The sequence below is a fragment of the Neltuma alba genome, unplaced genomic scaffold (assembly GCF_004799145.2).
Source record: "Neltuma alba isolate B1F8T4 unplaced genomic scaffold, ASM479914v2 tig00010740_pilon, whole genome shotgun sequence".
NCBI lineage: Eukaryota > Viridiplantae > Streptophyta > Magnoliopsida > Fabales > Fabaceae > Neltuma > Neltuma alba.
The window spans coordinates 876,919-894,333 of record NW_021635567.1 but is presented as its reverse complement, the minus strand read 5'-3'; the positions used below and the strand labels follow the sequence as shown (position 1 = coordinate 894,333).

Here is a 17,415-nt window from a genome sequence, read left to right as displayed (position 1 = left end):
TGCCATCAAGGCCAAAAAAAAAAAACAATGCCTAACGATCACGTGACAGGTAAAAAAAAAAACCTTTTTTGGCAGTGATTAAAAATCCACTTTGAAAAGACTTGTTCTCTCTCTGGGAATACAGCATAAACATTTTATATGAAGTAAAATATCATGTTCTAGGCATCTTTACCGTTTCTTCGAGACACTGAACACCCCCTTCTCTCTTCCTTTCCAAAACTGAGAACTAGGAGCATCGATTACACAGTAAGCATAAACACATTGACCCAATTAAATAAATCTGTACAATCAAAATTGAAAAGTAATTACTCAAGTGTAAGATAAAATTGCAGAATTTTGTAGCAACTAAAGATATGAACATTGCTGGCCAAAGGACAAACAAGATATGAACATTATGTACAGTTCAGGAAGGTATTCTTGATAGCTAGAAATGGTGTTCATGAGTATAAAGGCTATAAGTTCTGCAAGAGCTTGTCGGCTAGACGAATGAGGATAGCTAGGTGGCATTGTCATTTTCTATTTGTTATTCTGCATCAAGCTCATTATGAGGCACATAAACCAACAACTGACCATTACCAGCCACCCCCAATGCACCTCCCCTTGATTCATCTGTAGCAATACAGGTAGCAGTGCCTTCTGATAACCCACAGAAATTTATTTTGCATCAATACTTGAGATATAAAATCAGGGAGCAGGTCTAAACATCTTGCTCATATCATGGAATGGAAATTACATGATATATTAAACTACATCACTAAGGTATCCAGTATTGAGACTAATGACTGAGAAATGACCTATGACAAACTTGCCAGTCGAAAATGCACAGAATGCCAGTAAAAGGAGCGTCGGGTTAGTAAAGTAAAGGTGGGAATATCTATGGATGATATAAAAATATACAAATACAATACATTGTGCAGCAGTTTTTTTCTACCATTATAGATATTAAATATTGATTGATTTTCCAATTCAATGTAGATTTACAGTAGCACTCTAGTTGATGCATTCATATTTTTCCACCTATAATCTCCTTCTGAATAAAAAGGAGGTATGCGAATCAACTTATTGACTATGGATCTCACCCTTCCGCTGGGACCTAAGATAATAGTTTAGTTCACCCTAAATGAACAGATAGAGTATCTCTGTAAAGTAATCCGAATAATAAGATTTTATGGCTAGGTGTGGATTGATTCTAGCACATTAGACTAACCATCTCATTAAGTGGCAGTAAGAGACAGGAAAATAGTCCATCTCCAGCAGCACAAAACATCAAAAATCATTTCGTCAAGGCCACCTATGAGCGCTCAGGTGAACCTAGATTTTTAAGGTTTTGATATGGATATATGGACTTTTTTCCTCACAGGCAAATGTTACTTGCAATCGTGCCTAAAAATTGGCTATGATTCCTGGGAAGCCGATTAAGGAAATATGAGTTCTGCCGCTCAGTTTGAAGGAACATTTGAACCACAACTGCCATGGACAACTCTAGGGCGGCAGAATTTGCCAGTTTATCAGTCAAAGAGGTAATCAGGTAATAGCAGCATCAGTTTCTAGGAAAGAGTTTTTTCAGTAAGTTATTAGTTAGGCATGAAAACCTAGCTTAATGTCGTATATCATCGAGCATAGAACAATCATAGGACAACCCGTGGCTATATCATACACATGAAAGAGAGATTCCGACCAAATTTTTCTTAGAAAGTGATATAATTGCAATATACCTCGGAAAGGCTGAAGAGTGCTGAGTTTTGATCCTCCATACAATTCCCAAATATACACCAATCCATCAGGTGAGCTGATGATTCCATAACTACCCAAACACCATAGCAGTAGTTCTGCAAATCAAAACTCATGGGTTCGTCAATTGTCAAAATTGTCAGAATGTAAGTGGGCAGATATTCAATAAGTTTGATAAGATATCCACAGCTAGTGTTCACATGCAATATCATGTGTATTTATAACAATAAACAAGTTTAAGAGGCGGGATGACATAATCTGGCTTAAAATCCAGTGGGAACAGTTGCTAACTACCCTACGCATTTCCTAAATTATAAATGAAAATAGGGGGGAAACACAACTTGTTGAAATATAATTTATGATCCCATTGATACAAAATAGCCTCATTCTCTCCAGGGAACAGTGACAAATAGTAAATATATTAGTCAATGTAATAAGCAGCATGTGATAAACTACCAATAAAAATTCGAAGAAACAAATTTTCTTGAAAATCCAGTTATCGATTTCACAAATATGTGATTTTGGTACCTCATATTGAAGGAACTTCCTAAAATCATGTCATTATTCACCAGAAGAGCGAGCCTCCAACTTCTAGCTGTGTTTATCTGGTAATGACTTGACATAAAATTATGCGGAGATTCATTATCAGATGGGGTTGAGACCAGAAGCCACATGGCAATATCACCTTCCTCTGATGGAAGGAACGAACAGGGTTCTTTCTGATCCATAAACCACAGACGGGTTGCTCCTAAAAGTTCATCAGCTTGCTCCCTTACACACAGGCTATTCCTTTGACAATTAAACACGCTGACTGGTAAAAAGTGAATAAACGGACTTGTTGAAGCACAGAAGCTTGAAACACAATTACGCTTTGAAATATCCCTGGAGAAAGAGTCCAAACGATAGGGATAAGATTATATACAGAGGAGCGAAACAAAAGAGAAAGAAAGAAAGAAAAACATCTATTCCTTTTTCCCACTTTTCCAACCTACCCACTTCCCTTCCAATTTTCCATGTCTTAGATGAGGGGACTTTGACGACAAGGAATAAAGAAGGATGACACAAGGTCATGCAAGGGCAGCATTACCACGTTGCTTAACTTTCAAAAAGATCAAGGTCATGGAGAAAACAAGGGTCTATTCAAGCTTTTGCAAAGAAAAGGGGGTGAGGGGCCATATAAGAACACATTTACTTAGTCCAGTGTAACAACTTGAGCATTGTAAACAATCTCTAGTTACAAGGTCTACAGGTTGTTCTTGTACAAGACATACAGAGACTATAAAGACCCAATAAAGGCATTTTTTAATGACCTAAATGTTACAGATTTCATTCAGAGTTACAGATATTACAAAACCGAAGACCAAAACAAGAAAAGCAAGTGATGTAACTGTAGTAATAAAATCAAAGATGTCCAAAAAATGTTACACAAAAAAGTGGCGGTTAGAGACAATCGTAATTAGTTAGTCCAATTTGGTCCAAAAATTCTAGTTTCATGAAAAAGACCTTCTGGGTAATTGAAGATAGCATACCATAAACTAAATTCGCCAACATTATTTAAGGCAACTATCAAATGAGTACACTTTGGAATCCTCTTCAATTCCACTATGCCGGGGGAGATTGAGTCATCAGCTGGTATGATGAAATCCTCAACTATATCTCTGCAGAGGGAAATAAGCTAAGTTATATTTACCAAACCAGAGAATCTAATATCGATGGCAACCAAACCAACAATGATTATAAGCATAGAGGACAGTGAAATGGTTTATTAGGAAAATATATATGATTTGAAAGAACCCGCCTTTTGAAAAATATATATGTTTAACGATGTCCATACCGAAGATCAGAGACTCGACATGTTTTAATGGTCATACTGTAATTTACAATTATTTTGGACTGCAATCTCCTCACTCCTCATTGTAGATTGTACAACCAAAGAACTTCCTGGTATTATAAAACAAAAACACTACTTGAATTTTTATATCCAAATACAAATTAGACTACATTTATGATATTAGGTCTTATTTTATAAGTCCATACACGATCTATTGTTTAAGTTATTTATCCAAACGAGGCCGACAAACAAATTAACTTCAATCAAGTTAGTGTGCAACTTCTAAACTCAGGACAAAAAGGTGTATATCACAGCTTCTCCATCTATGATCAGACCTGCCTTACCTGCAGTTTGAAGTCTGTCTCTTTGCCCTCGTAGGTTTTTCCCATTAGAGCATAACCTTCCATAGAATTAATTTGTTCTTAACCTTTCGTCTATTTCACAAAAGAGAGTGATATTAAAGCACCAGAGTCCAGGCTATGTTGGAGCTCTTGTGCGCGTGAAGATTGGGCTGTGATTGATGAACCCTTAATTTAATTTGTATTTAGTTTTTATGTTTTAGTTTCTCTTCTCTCTAGTAATTTGTATTTAGTTTTTATGTTTTAGTTTCTCTTCTCTCCAGGCCGGTCAAGCTCTGACCGGCACGGAGGTTGTTAAGTTAATTAGACCAAATTGGAGATTTATTGTGTTGAAGTTCAACCAAAGAAAAAATAACTCAAGCAGGTTATGGGCACTAAACAATCCTCGCGGAAGCATAGGAAACTTTTTCAACACAAGATGACAAAGTGTTTAATTTGTATTTAGTTTTTATGTTTTAGTTTCTCTTCTCTCTAGTAATTTGTATTTAGTTTTTATGTTTTAGTTGCTCTTCCTCCAGGCCGGTCAAGCTCTGACCGGCACGGAGGTTGTTAAGTTAATTAGACCAAATTGGAGATTTATTGTGTTGAAGTTCAACCAAAGAAAAAATAACTCAAGCAGGTTATGGGCACTAAACAATCCTCGCGGAAGCATAGGAAACTTTTTCAACACAAGATGACAAAGTGAAAACAAGCTAGGGAGATCTGTTAACACCCAACCCCACACCCCCCACCCAGTAAAGGAAAAATGGAAAACAGCAAATCAACACCTGACACAGGTATTCTAACCTTCTCAGATGACTTGTTATGAGAAATACAAAGACCTCCAACCTCATTAATCATCACAAAAGTAGAAAAAATTTTCTTTCCCTGGAATAATGAGAATAAGATATGCTATTAAACACGGGTATGAACGATATATGTTTTAAATAAAACAGAGAAACAGTCAACCTGCAATTGGGAGTTTTTATGCTGCCAAGTAAGACAATATACTGCCCATCAGGAGTTAACTGCACGCCAGATCTTTCGACCAGAGTCTGACATAATATGACAGTAGAGTTTGAGAGTATATTCTCGCGATTATCGATTATCGATAGCAAAAAGATCAATATAAATATGTCAGAATGCAATGAAATTAAAAGAGACCAACTTACTTCTCTAATGAAGTTATGTTTTGGATCAGGAAGCCGTAATGACGAGTGGGCAATGAAAGATGGGCACCCAACATTTGGTTCCTTAATAAACACCTTGTAGGTGAACAAAGTCCTCTCCTGATCCACCACAGGGCCACAAATGACACAAATGAGAATTTCATTCTCTCGTCTGCTTAAAAAAAGCGATGACACGGGCATGGGGAGGAAGTAGCATCCCACAACTGACGGTTTTACCCAGATTATCACCGATATCATCGTTTCTGTGAGAATTTAGTTCTGAAATAACTTGTGCTTCCTTGGAAGAACAGTTATTCTCACCAGAACTTGGTTTCGGATCCCAGCAAGAAACTGAGTTATTCAACTCAGCAAGGTTGCTGTAGCCAACCGGCAAATCACTACGAATTGGTAGTGTTTCTACATGTGAAACAGAAAGATCATCAGGGCACAAAATATTATCTTTAGAGACACGTAAACATGGTCCGCTGTCTGGCTCAATCGGGATCTGTTTAACTTGAGAATTTGTAACAGAATTATCTCTTTGCAAATCATCGGACTGCACTTCATCCCTTGCTTGATTAGCCAACAAAACCGGTTCACACAGTTCATTACCAGAAGCGTGCAACTGAACGATTTCTGAGGGAGGCGAAGTGCCCTTGGCAGTATTTATTTTAGAAGTCACAAGTTCTCCATCTTCGTCAGTTTTGGCATTTTCTAGGAACAGACAACGTCCCGTGAGAGGATCAACAGTTCTGGACTTTCTTCTGGTATATGCTATAATTGGTGCTTGAATAGAAGGCAAGGCCATTGCACTTGTTTTACCCGCAACTCCATCCCCTGCATTTCTTTCAGGCGCATTGCTGATATCTGCATTTTTATGAAAATAAGAACAATTTGGATAATAAGTGGATTAGAACAATTAAAATACAGTGAAGTATGAAATGCCACAGATGCAAGTGCTATTGTAAGTTTTCTACAAGCATAGAAATTTAGTCTAAATTAAAACACCCAGAAATTGGCATATCATCTCTATTAACATCAGACAATACCATTTTATCAGATCCATTCAAACCGTTCTGACCATATCTATCTATATATAATATAAAACTCCTATAAACCGCATTATTCATAAGCCATAAATAATATGACTCATTTACTAGACTCTGTGCAACGCATGAGACCCACAATAGTTTATCAACATTTTAGGGGGACAATGAAAGGTATTATAAACATTTTTACCTCCAGTAAAATCATGTGCAGCCTTATGGTCCTTCTCCCACAGAACTCAATTCAATTTGGTTTAAATTTTCTTCCATATCTGTGCATGTATCATTGTTGCATCTAAAAATGACTCTATCCTGAGGAGGCGTGTGTTCCAGAACAGAGTCAGGAATACAGAGATCAAAATCATTTGCAGCCTTGTGTTCCTTCTCCATAGAAGTCAATTCATCTTGGTTTGAATTTTGTTCCACATCTGTACAAGCAGCGATGTTGCTTTTAGAAAGAACTCTGTCTTCTAGAACAGAATCAGGAATGCAGATATCAAAATCATTTGCAGCCTTATGGTCCTTTTCCATAGAAGTCAATTCATCTTGGTTTGAAATTTGTTCCATATCTGTACAAGCAGCAATGTTGCTTTCAGAAAGAACTCTGTCCAAAGAAGGGTGTGCTCTAGAACAGATCAGGAATACAGATCTCCATAGAAGTCAATTCATCTTGGTTTGAATTTGGTTCCACATCTGTACAAGCAGCGATGTTGCTTTTAGAAAGAACTCTGTCTTCTAGAACAGAATCAGGAATGCAGATATCAAAATCATTTGCAGCCTTATGGTCCTTTTCCATAGAAGTCAATTCATCTTGGTTTGACATTTGTTCCATATCTGTACAAGCAGCAATGTTGCTTTCAGAAAGAACTCTGTCCAAAGAAGGGGTGTGCTCTAGAACAGAATCAGGAATACAGATGTCCAAATCATGTGCGGCTTTATGGCCCTTTTCCATAGAATTCAGTTCAACTTGGTTTGAATTTTCTTCCATGTTAGTGCAAACATCTTTGTTGCATTTAGAAATAACCCTATCCAGAGGAGGTTTGTGTTCTAAGACGGAATCAGGAATGCAGATATCAAGATCAATTGCAGCCTTCTGGCCATTTTCAATAGAATTCAATCCAACTGGCTTTGAATTTTTTTCCATATTTGTGCAAGCATCATTGCTGCTCTTAGAAACAACTCTGTCTTGAGGTGGGTGTTCTAGAACAGAATCAGGAATGAATATTTCAAAATTATGCGCAGCCTTATGGTTCTTTTCCATAGAATTCAATCCAACTTGATTTGAATTTTCTTCCATATTTGCGCAAGCATCATTGTTGCTTTCAGAAATAATGATATCCGAAGGAGGCGTGTATTCAAGAACAGAATCTGGAATGCAGATGTCAAAATGCTGAGGCAAGCCTTCAGAGTCCAACTCTGAAGAATGGTGGAATTTATTTTCAGTTGGCTTGATATCAGCATGGCAGTCTGAAGATTCATTTGGCAAAACACCACTGGCATGCTGTTCATGACTTGTTGGAGAACATGTTTCTTCATCAAAACTAGCTCTGCTAGCTTCAGCAATATCAGAATACAATATTGCTTGGTCGGATTTATGATCCTCACACTGGCTGGGCTCAAAACTGTCAGCAATAACTAAACTGACGCCTGTAGTTTTAGTATGCAACTTATCCTCTCTTTCCACATAGGCATTCTCACTCACCACTACATCCAAAATTACGTATTAATGTCAATTCCGTAAACAAAGACATCCCACAATAAAGGAAAAAATATTATAAGAATAAAAGGGTAACATGCCAAACATAATTCCTGGCAGCAATATACATTAATCAATGTAACTGATTTACAACATATAATTAAATCAATTTGGATCATAAATTATTATTACCAGTAGATGCTGCTTCCAAGACGTTTCCAATTTTATTGTCTTCTTGGCTGGACTTCATAGTAGAAGGTAGTTTCTCTGAAGGGTTAATTGTTAAATTTTCAGTTGTTGAATCCTTCAGAAAAGGAATTACTTGAGGAAGCAGAACTCTCATCATTGACTTTGCCACATCATTGACTTCTATGCTCAATGCTTCTCCAGAGGCAATTTGATAGGCTCTCTCATTGTAAGCATTCTTATCCAGGGCACTTGGAGTAGAATTAGAAGTATTTTCTGTATTACACTAAAGTAAGAGATGTAGAATTGACCAGGAAAATAAAAACGCAAAAGGAAGATTCAATAGAGCATCTAAATAGCGACAGAGAAATCAACAAGAAAATCTGAAGTGTTACAAGATAGAGCAATCCCATGTACAGTCAAGATTTAGAGAATTTTTCACATTTATGAGAGGTATTTGTGATCATAGCTTGAAAGAAGCCTCAGTAATTGTTTTATACTTGGCGTTGTCACAAAAAATTCAATTTTTTAAGGATCCAATGATATATTTTTTATCCAAAAAAAAGTGTCCACATAACACTATTGAAGACCATGACAATCACCCAGAAAACAAGCATTTCCTACAAAAATAGGTCTTCCATCTCATTGTAGGAATTCCGCGCATTGAGTGAATGAGAAAGAGAATACAGATATTGATACGCTAAAATAAACTATGAACACGTGAAGTAAGTACCTTGGGCATAATCTATGGCATCTGGAGCACACAGATCAATGTCACAACAATCTTCTGACTCTTTCTTGTTTTCTCTTGCGGCCAAAAACTTAGATGTATTTGGCTCATCTCCATGTGACCTATGAAACTGTAAGAAGTTAAGAGGCAACATTTAAACAGTAATATCTCAAGAGGCAAAAAAAGAAACTCAGTCCTAAGTTTGTTCCTAAATTAAGGAATTTTAGGAAGCAGCAGGTTGCCGATAAATAATGGCTCATTAATCATTTACTACATTTCCAGCAAAAGATAAATGATTATGTAGTGCGCTTACATGTTCATCCTTGGAAAAGCTATCAGTGATTTCCACAGCTTTGCTGTTTTTAGAGTCAACAAACCCACTTGTTTCTGCATCCACGATTCTCCTCTCCTGATCATCAGAAATAATCTGATTTGATGAAAAACCATTTTTTAGTGAAAAGCAATTTGGGCTTTCCCCAACAGAAGATGTTATGTGCATTGATGCTGAAACACCAGTATTTCGGGCTTCATTCTCTTCTGAAACTTTGCGTTTTATTGAAGCTATGCTACTACAAATAAATTCCTGAGGCCGAGGTCTTTTAAGGATACTTCCCCCACGTAACTTATTATTTTTACTTTCGCATCTCCTACTTCTCTTCCCTTTAGCCTGCGGTCTTCCCAGACAAGGTAGCAAGTCAGGATGTGTGCCAACATTTTGGCGGAAATCATCATGCTCTAGTCTAGAGGTCTCATTGCACAAGTTCAAGCTCTGTTCAGCTATTCCATTTAAATCCGCCACCAGTTCCCGGAGAAACCTTTGTACAAATGAATTTTTGAACCCGAAAAGCTGCATGAGATGACAATAAAAGTTCAGCATTATAAACAACTGCTGTAGTTCTTTACCCACGTAGTCACTGAAGATGGCCAGAGAAGTTTGAGATAGTTTTAGGGAGGCCTATAATACTGGTACCTTGCTAATGATGAAAAGTTTATCCAATAAAAGAAGGTATAATATTAATGCACCAAGACTAGATGCAAAGACCATTGTTTAATTCTGCGTTGAATCTCCTCTACTTATAAACGTCTCTAGTCTATTGAATACCTAAAACAAGACACTGGATCAGCTAAACTCTGTACAGATATGACAAAGCTTCTGGTTTACGAGCCATTGTTTCAGTCTGACAATTACATAGGAAATTTGATAAAAGTGAGTTCGCAGCCATGCTAAAGAATTCAAACACCTAGATTCTGAGGAAGAGAGTGTCATTCAAGTAAAGAAAGCACTCCTGCAATCTGCTTCAATGTGCATTTCATTTCCAAGACATTACAAAGGAACTGAGAATGGTCACATCAGAAGCTTGTGATCAGTCAGACCCAATTAGATATTACAAGTATTCATCTCCACTAATTTTCTACATGAAAGTGAAAATCAGTGGCAGCTATAAGTTCAATTAGGCATCAGACAACATCCATAACACAGGAAAGCTCACGGTGATGTAAGCTTGTTTCATTAGAATCAAATTCAAAACGTAATCTCCCCTGATGATTGTGCCGCATCAAATTGTCAAAAACTCAGATAATTCTTCATGCTCACAATGAAGTCCAAAGAATGGTGGATGGCTCACAATGGAGAAATGATGCAATAAGCACGTCTAGATGATAAAGCTTATTAATATGGAAGGAAATATATAAATTCAACAAGTCTTCAGATGAAATTTCATCATGCCAGCACAACTGTTAAAATTAAGATTGCCTTTCATTTTAGATTTTTTTTTTTTTTAATAAGAACTCATTTTACATGCTCACATGAGCATAAAAGGTTAGAAAACAAACACTAGGAAAAACGCTTAAATGGACTCAAAAAAGGTAACTGTTTTTGGCAGAGCCAAATACTACCTCCAAGCCATCCATCTTGGACGAAAGTCTCTTCCCATGCCAAATCTTCATCCGGGGGCAACCTCTTTTCTGAAACTCCTCCCAGGCAATGTCCGGAGTTTTTCCAGAGCAGGAATACCCGTCAGCAGATGTAATCTGCATATTCAGGGATTAACTGATTGTATAACGCTACTTAAAAAGCAAGTTGAGATTTTAAGTGCACGTTTGGAAAAGCGCTGGAACCAGCCACATTCACAGTTTGACAAAAACAAGTGTATTGCTTCTGTCAAAACATGGTGGGTTTGTTCCAGTTTCTATTCAAGCATAGCCTAAGTAAAAGGAATCAAAGCATATATTAAAGGGGGGAAATAACTTTGCTACAAACCACGAATCTAGGCCCACTAACACCTTCATGAATTTCCATCTTATATGTGGTCCCATTATAGGCTCTAATTGCTTGGAAGCCAACTGGATATGGATAGCGATCTTTTCCCTACAAAGTACCAATGTCAAGTAAATCTACAAGCCAAACAATTACATAGTAAATAAAACACAGTAAACTAGTGAAACTACGAGAGATGGATATTAAGCCATATTTCCCGCGTCAACATTACAAAATATGGGTCTTGTTTCTCAATCATAACTTGTACTCAATCATTCAATTCTCAATACATCACGTAACCATATGTCCACAACCGCTATTCTTGTAATCAACGTTATCGCCTTGAACCCTATTCCTTAAAGTAGACAATGTCACACGATGGTTTAGCTCACTGTTTCAAATAGTTACAAACACTGCATTCCTTTTACCACTCTGCTCACATAATTTGTTCCCTTATGAACCACTCGTTCCATGAAGCATTGTTTTCAAGCATGCTAGGAATCAAACGAGGAAAAACAAAACAAAAAGGGGGGGATGCTAGGAAATGGCACCCGCAACCGCAAGCTCTCTAATATACCCCTGAAAAGTTTACCGCTATAGACCATGCAATTCTTCATGCATGCTGCTACGATTGGAATACCTTGCTACTTTCATGAAAGTCGTTGTGTCGCATGTCAATTCGTTTTTTATCATTTCAATTACATTATTTAATTGGAAGATAGCAGACGCCATTAGCTAATGAGAAAGTAAAAAGAAAGGATTATTAATATGGTCAGTAACTCCCCTAAGATAACATTAACTACAGTTAATGAGTCTTAAGCAGGAAGCCCAAAACTTTGGCTGCAGAATTTTTTTTTTTTTTGGACTCATGGCTGCAGAATATTAAGTCTGTCTAAAATTCTAGCTCCCAACTTAAGCAGAAATGGCTTAAATAATACTAAGATCTTCAACTAACATCAGACATTTAGCATGACACATGGTTAGTAAAGGCTGGTTCTTCTGATCAGACTGAACTAACCTAGCCTGGAGTCATACTTTCCAAGGATTTTGTGCGGATGATTTGTGAAATTCGAAGGTCGCATATTGACCGAAGTCAAGAACAAACAGAGTACAAGGTTAAGTAATAACCAAAGAGGGGCCAAAAAAAACCGGAACTGAGAACGAACCCTAGAGCTGCTCCAGTATTTCTTGTCCCAGCGACCTTTGTAGAGAGAACCGATGGAAATGATCTCGAGTCCATTCGATTTCTCTTCGAGTTCTTGTTTCTCAGCGGATGTTGTTTTCGCCATTGACAGGAGAAATCGAGAGAACAGGGAAACGAGAGAAAAATCTTTATTTGGCGGGAACAAAATCGATTATTAATGAAGATGATAGCTTTCGGTGATTTTAACTTTGAAGACGATTCGTTCCCTCCATCTCTAAGATTTACTTCCCGCCACTTTACCGCCACCAAACTAACGTTACGTGGAAGTTGAAAATAAAAACCGTCTCGCCGTTGCCGGGGATCGAACCCGGGTCACCCGCGTGACAGGCGGGAATACTCACCACTATACTACAACGACTTGGATGGTGACCGGCTGCCAAGTAATTATAATATCGTGTTAATGAATCATGTTTTCACGTGAAAGTTATCGAACATCGCTAATTTCTCGTTTCTTTACTACTCACGAGACATGACAACAATTCTTTTATGAAATAAAAGAGATTATCAACTTTATTAAATCCTTTATTAAGCTAGACATTTTTTAATGAAATATTGCAATCCCATCATGGCTGTTGAAAATCTAATCGGCGACTAGTAAGGGTTTCCAATTAGATTATTTTGTCTTTTAAGAGCATCATATATGTGTTGGAAAATGTATTTTAATATACCAACGAAAAAGATCAAGGATAAAATTGTAATAAAAAAAACTATAGGTAATATTACAACACTAAAAAATCTGAAATAAAATTACACATGAAAAATAAGATTATGAGTAGAATTATACATTTATCCTACCAAATTTAAATTCTTGTTAAAAGAGATGCATACATATAACATATATTTATAAGTAGAACCATTCAATAGTTATATCTATGGCTACACATGGGTAAAGCTGGGCAGGGCATGACTTGCCTGATATCCAACCTAAATGATCAACGGGCTACATTTTGGAGCTTGTTGCCTAACTATGACCAACAAAAGCAGGAGTTATTTAGGACAGGGTTAGGCAGGGTAGGCTTCCCTGCTCACGCTAAGCAATCATGCACTAATGTGTTACTCATATTATGTGAAGATTTCCACCAAACCCAATAAAATAATATTTTGATTTTTAAATGTATTTTACAATTTCACAATTTAGAATATTTCAAAAGAAGAAATATAAACAATACACTACAAATTCATATACCTATTTATCATTTCATATCTCCTTATAATTATATAATCAAACACAATATGATAGGTTTTCAAACAACATTCATAATCAAATATATCAACAATTTAAATCTTGAAATATATAATTCTACCACATATGAATATTGCATGTATGTGTATATATATTAAATATAATTATATATAATGAATACATGTATGCTATATATATTGAATATAATTATATATATATAAACTTTGGACAGGGTAGTATGTCTTGCCCAATGCCTAACCCTACCCGATGTTTGGCCCCACCCTAAAATGTTTATTTATCGTTTGAGATACTTTTTTAGGGTTGGGTTGGGCATAATTTCATCGAGCTCGGGTGGGCATTACGGACTTTTGATACTAATGAACACCCCTAGTTATGTTGTAGGTGGGGTCCATTATAAAAACAGAAGATAGAATCAATTACGCGAGAAGGTCTAGTCCCTTAATAAGTTTGACATAAAGAGATTAGCCAAAAGAAATTTGAAACTCCCATTCTCCAATTAATTTTATAAAATAAGAGACAATGAAAAGAAAAGCGTGATTTTGGTACTCAAGGGCAGATCTTTCATAGCCCCATTTAAACGTTCTTGTATCTCAAAATGTAGAGTGACATTTTTCTAAACAAAAGGCCGCGTAAAATGTGCATTAATTAATTCAGTGGTAATTTAAGACTGAAATTTTCAAAAAGAATGACTCCATACTCTATAAAGAAGAATAGCTTAATGTTGCGTATCGGTGCAATAATTAACTTCTCTTGACATGAGTCCAAATGTAACAACTCAATCTTGCATCATAATGTTGCGTATTTCCCTGATCTAACTTCTGAGAGGATAATTCTGTATTAGATTGTTGTTATATATAATGAGATGCAAAACTTCTTCGTCAGAGTCGATGAAGACGGTAATTTAACTCTGTGGTAACCATGATTACAACCTAAGCAAAATCCTTCATAATAAATTCCCATAATATTCATAACGATGGGAGTGTATCCTAGGTTTTTTATGAAAACAAAGGTCCCGTTTGTTAGAAAGCATTGAAAATTAAGGGTAGAGATTGGGATTGAGATTGAAAAAATCTATTAAAAGAGTATTTAGCATAAAAAATTGCTTGATATATGAGATTAGCAAAACTCATGTATGTAATATTAAGGAATACCATGGGAAAAGTGGTATTCCCTAATCCTATCTTTATAAATTTACTTAATCTCATATAACAAGTAATTACTCATGTTAAATACTATTGTAATGATTTTTCTCAATTGTAATCTTAATCCATATCCTTTATTTTCGATGCTTCATATTAAACGGGACCTAAATTTCCAAATTCCCTTACTATCGTGGAGTAGCTGCAGCAAAGTAACTTCACTATTCTAAAATATAAAGTCGTTGGTGTCCATTAGAGCACTTATAGAAAGGAGGATAGAAGAGGGGTGGTAGAGGAGAGGATCCATTAGAGCACTCACTCATAGAAAGACTTGTAATTACATAATAATATGATTTTAATATGCACAATCTCCTAAACTTTAGACTATGTATATAGATAATGTCTACGAATTCTAGAAATTTACAATAAAGTCCCTAAACTCTTACATTTATTCAGATTACTCCCATACGATTAATTTTGTACGTCATTTACCCGCACACAGTTTAAAGCTTAAAAGCATAATCTACATATCCATTAAAATTTAATGAAATATATGCGCGCACACAAAAATTAATGAGATATATAACTGTTAGTTATAGATTATATCTCCACATATGTGATTGATAGTTGGAGATTATCCGCATAAACTTATTAAAAGCTCACAGGGGATCTATTATTAAATTTTAAGGTTAATATAATTTTTGGTCTCTCAAATTTACTTTTATTTTGGTTTTAGTCATTTAAGTTTTAAATTATAAGTTTTGATCTCTCAAGTTTCTTTTCGTCTAAAATATTAATTCCTATAATTTAATAAAAATTTCGACTGTCTTACCTTTTGAGGGATCAAAACTAAAATAAAGCCAAATTTGAGGGACAAAAAATTGTATTAATCCTAAATTTTGAAAGTTAAAAAGATTATTTGAACACTATGTAAAGTTTAAAAGGGTTTTGTATAATTTAATTTTTAAAATATCAATGATAGGATTATTCCTAATGAAAGCCAACTCACATGGTGAAGTGTTGAATATAAACGAGATAGAAAAATGAGGGGTAGCTAGTTTCCAAGAATGGATAAGAAGGGGTAGTGGAAAGGAAGGAAATGATTGTGTCCAAATAAGTTAAAGAACAGAACTACATATGTTTGCTTCACTGAATGGTATGGTTGAAGCTGCTTCAGGGAATCTCTTTGCATCTCCTCACTGACTGACTATTCAATATTCATCTCTCTGCATCATCGCAGCATAAAGCTGCTTAACCACCAACTACCTTTCATCAATATTTCTTTCATTTCTATCATTATATAAATATATACAATAATTAAAACAAAAACATAGGGCATAACTAATACTCCCCGTATCCTTCATGGTGTTGGTCCTATATACAAGATCTATTTTACATGTTTATCAATTTTTCAAATTAATCCTACTGATATTATTCAATAATAATCACGTAAAAAAAAGGAGGAAAGGAGTTAAGAAAGATGCTTAAGGTGTTTCTAAAAAAAAAAACATATCATATTAATTAATTTAGCTAATATTTGTAATCTCCTCAAATTAATTAATTAAGTCATATTAAGAACCGGTGGAGTATTATATTTGAATGAGACATTTAAACCATATCGAAGAGTTTTCTTCTAACTAGGCAAGGGGAAAAAACAAGATTTATGCGCCTTTGGGTCCTAAGAAAATATAAAAGTTAGAAGATTCATTACTTTAGACTTAAATATAAGGTCCCAATTCATTTTTTTTCAAATTTATAATTTTTTTCCCAGACTGTTCATATTTGATTACATATATTAATGGTTTTTGTTTTATTGCAAATGATTAAAGAAGGTATTTTGGAAAATCAACACATATTTTTAACAAAAATTAACTTAACTAAGTCTTCTAATCTCTGTAAATTAGTTATCGATTTTCTATATTCAGAGTGGTTTGAAAAAAAAAAAAAGAGAGAGAAGGAGGAAAAAATTGGGAAAGGAAGAAATAAACTAATAAAGAGTGTGAATGGCGGAATCATGGGAGGGTGAAGAAAAAGGTGGTGTTTATACGAGGAGAGAAAGGTGAGGGGAAGAAGAGAGGAAATAGACAAGTTACCATAAAAGGCAACACTTGTGGGAATCGTCCCATCATCACAAAAGGACATAACAATACACAACACAAAACAACACACCCATCTCCTGATATGAGATCGATATATAAATATATATATCTATATTAATGAATAGGCATTGCTTTGCTTTTGGCTCTAAATTCAATTGTGCCATCTATTTTGTGTAGTGATGGATGATGATAGTGACCTGTGACTCTTTCTTCTGTCTCTTTCATCTTTCCTCTTCTGCTCCTGCACCCACAAAAGATGGCTTCTTTGCCAGCTCTCCCTTCTCTTCACTATCTTTTCACCACCACTTTCTCTCTTCAATTTCTCCTCATCATATTTTCCTTCAATCTTCTGACCTACCTACCTGCTACCTATCCTTCACTTCATTGTCTCTTCTCTTCCCCTTTTATTTCCTTCCTCTATCACTTGGTCTCTCCTCATATTTTGATTAATTATAAGTATAATTATATAACTAGCTTTTATAAACTAAGAATGGAGAAACTCAAGAGACTGATCATTTTATGACCCAATTCGTTCATTTCATCATATAGTAGAAGCAGCTACGCATGCCAGTGCCAACTGTCATTGTTGTGACTTGAGTGAGTTTATAAGTTAAAGTCTTTGGAAACTGAGAGAAGTAACAAGTTTTTGCTTTGAGATGGTAAGCAGTCTCATCTTGTAAGGAGAAAAATAGAAGTTCAAATTTCAAATAGTATACTTGTTGAAAAGGCTTTAACCTCAGTTCGACAGAAATTAGTTTCAAGTCTAAAATGACTCAGGATACCTT

The 17,415-nt window shown here is 35.6% G+C and overlaps 2 protein-coding genes and 1 non-coding gene across 4 annotated transcripts; all 3 read right to left on the bottom strand.

Annotated features, from left to right (window-relative positions):
- Window positions 1–287: 287 nt before the first annotated feature.
- LOC114758645 (uncharacterized) lies at window positions 288–12,340 on the bottom strand. The gene is made up of 15 exons (XM_028947710.1): window positions 12,151–12,340; window positions 10,988–11,095; window positions 10,624–10,758; window positions 9,041–9,574; window positions 8,731–8,857; window positions 8,004–8,273; window positions 6,761–7,819; window positions 6,466–6,684; window positions 5,299–5,936; window positions 5,073–5,189; window positions 4,870–4,955; window positions 3,261–3,389; window positions 2,260–2,613; window positions 1,716–1,804; window positions 288–636 (listed from the first exon to the last, which is right to left on the bottom strand). The coding sequence occupies exons 1-15, from the start codon at window positions 12,271–12,273 to the stop codon at window positions 524–526; spliced, it is 4,101 nt and encodes a 1,366-aa protein (XP_028803543.1). The 5' UTR covers window positions 12,274–12,340; the 3' UTR covers window positions 288–523.
- On the bottom strand, window positions 4,775–6,718 carry LOC114758609 (uncharacterized). Of its 2 annotated transcripts, XR_003741829.1 has the most exons (4): window positions 6,309–6,718; window positions 5,073–5,936; window positions 4,870–4,955; window positions 4,775–4,788 (listed from the first exon to the last, which is right to left on the bottom strand). XR_003741829.1 is itself a non-coding variant. In XM_028947667.1 (3 exons), the coding sequence occupies exon 2, from the start codon at window positions 5,875–5,877 to the stop codon at window positions 5,230–5,232; it is 648 nt and encodes a 215-aa protein (XP_028803500.1). In that variant the 5' UTR covers window positions 5,878–5,936; window positions 6,309–6,718; the 3' UTR covers window positions 4,804–4,955; window positions 5,073–5,229. The 2 variants fall into 2 exon arrangements, 1 of the variants encoding a protein (XP_028803500.1); XM_028947667.1 differs by lacking the exon at window positions 4,775–4,788 and having other exon boundaries at window positions 4,804–4,955.
- A 134-nt stretch (window positions 12,341–12,474) lies between the features above and the next one.
- On the bottom strand, window positions 12,475–12,546 carry TRNAD-GUC (transfer RNA aspartic acid (anticodon GUC)). The gene has a single exon. It is a non-coding gene; the product is annotated as a tRNA-Asp (tRNA).
- Between the last annotated feature and the right edge of the window lie 4,869 nt (window positions 12,547–17,415).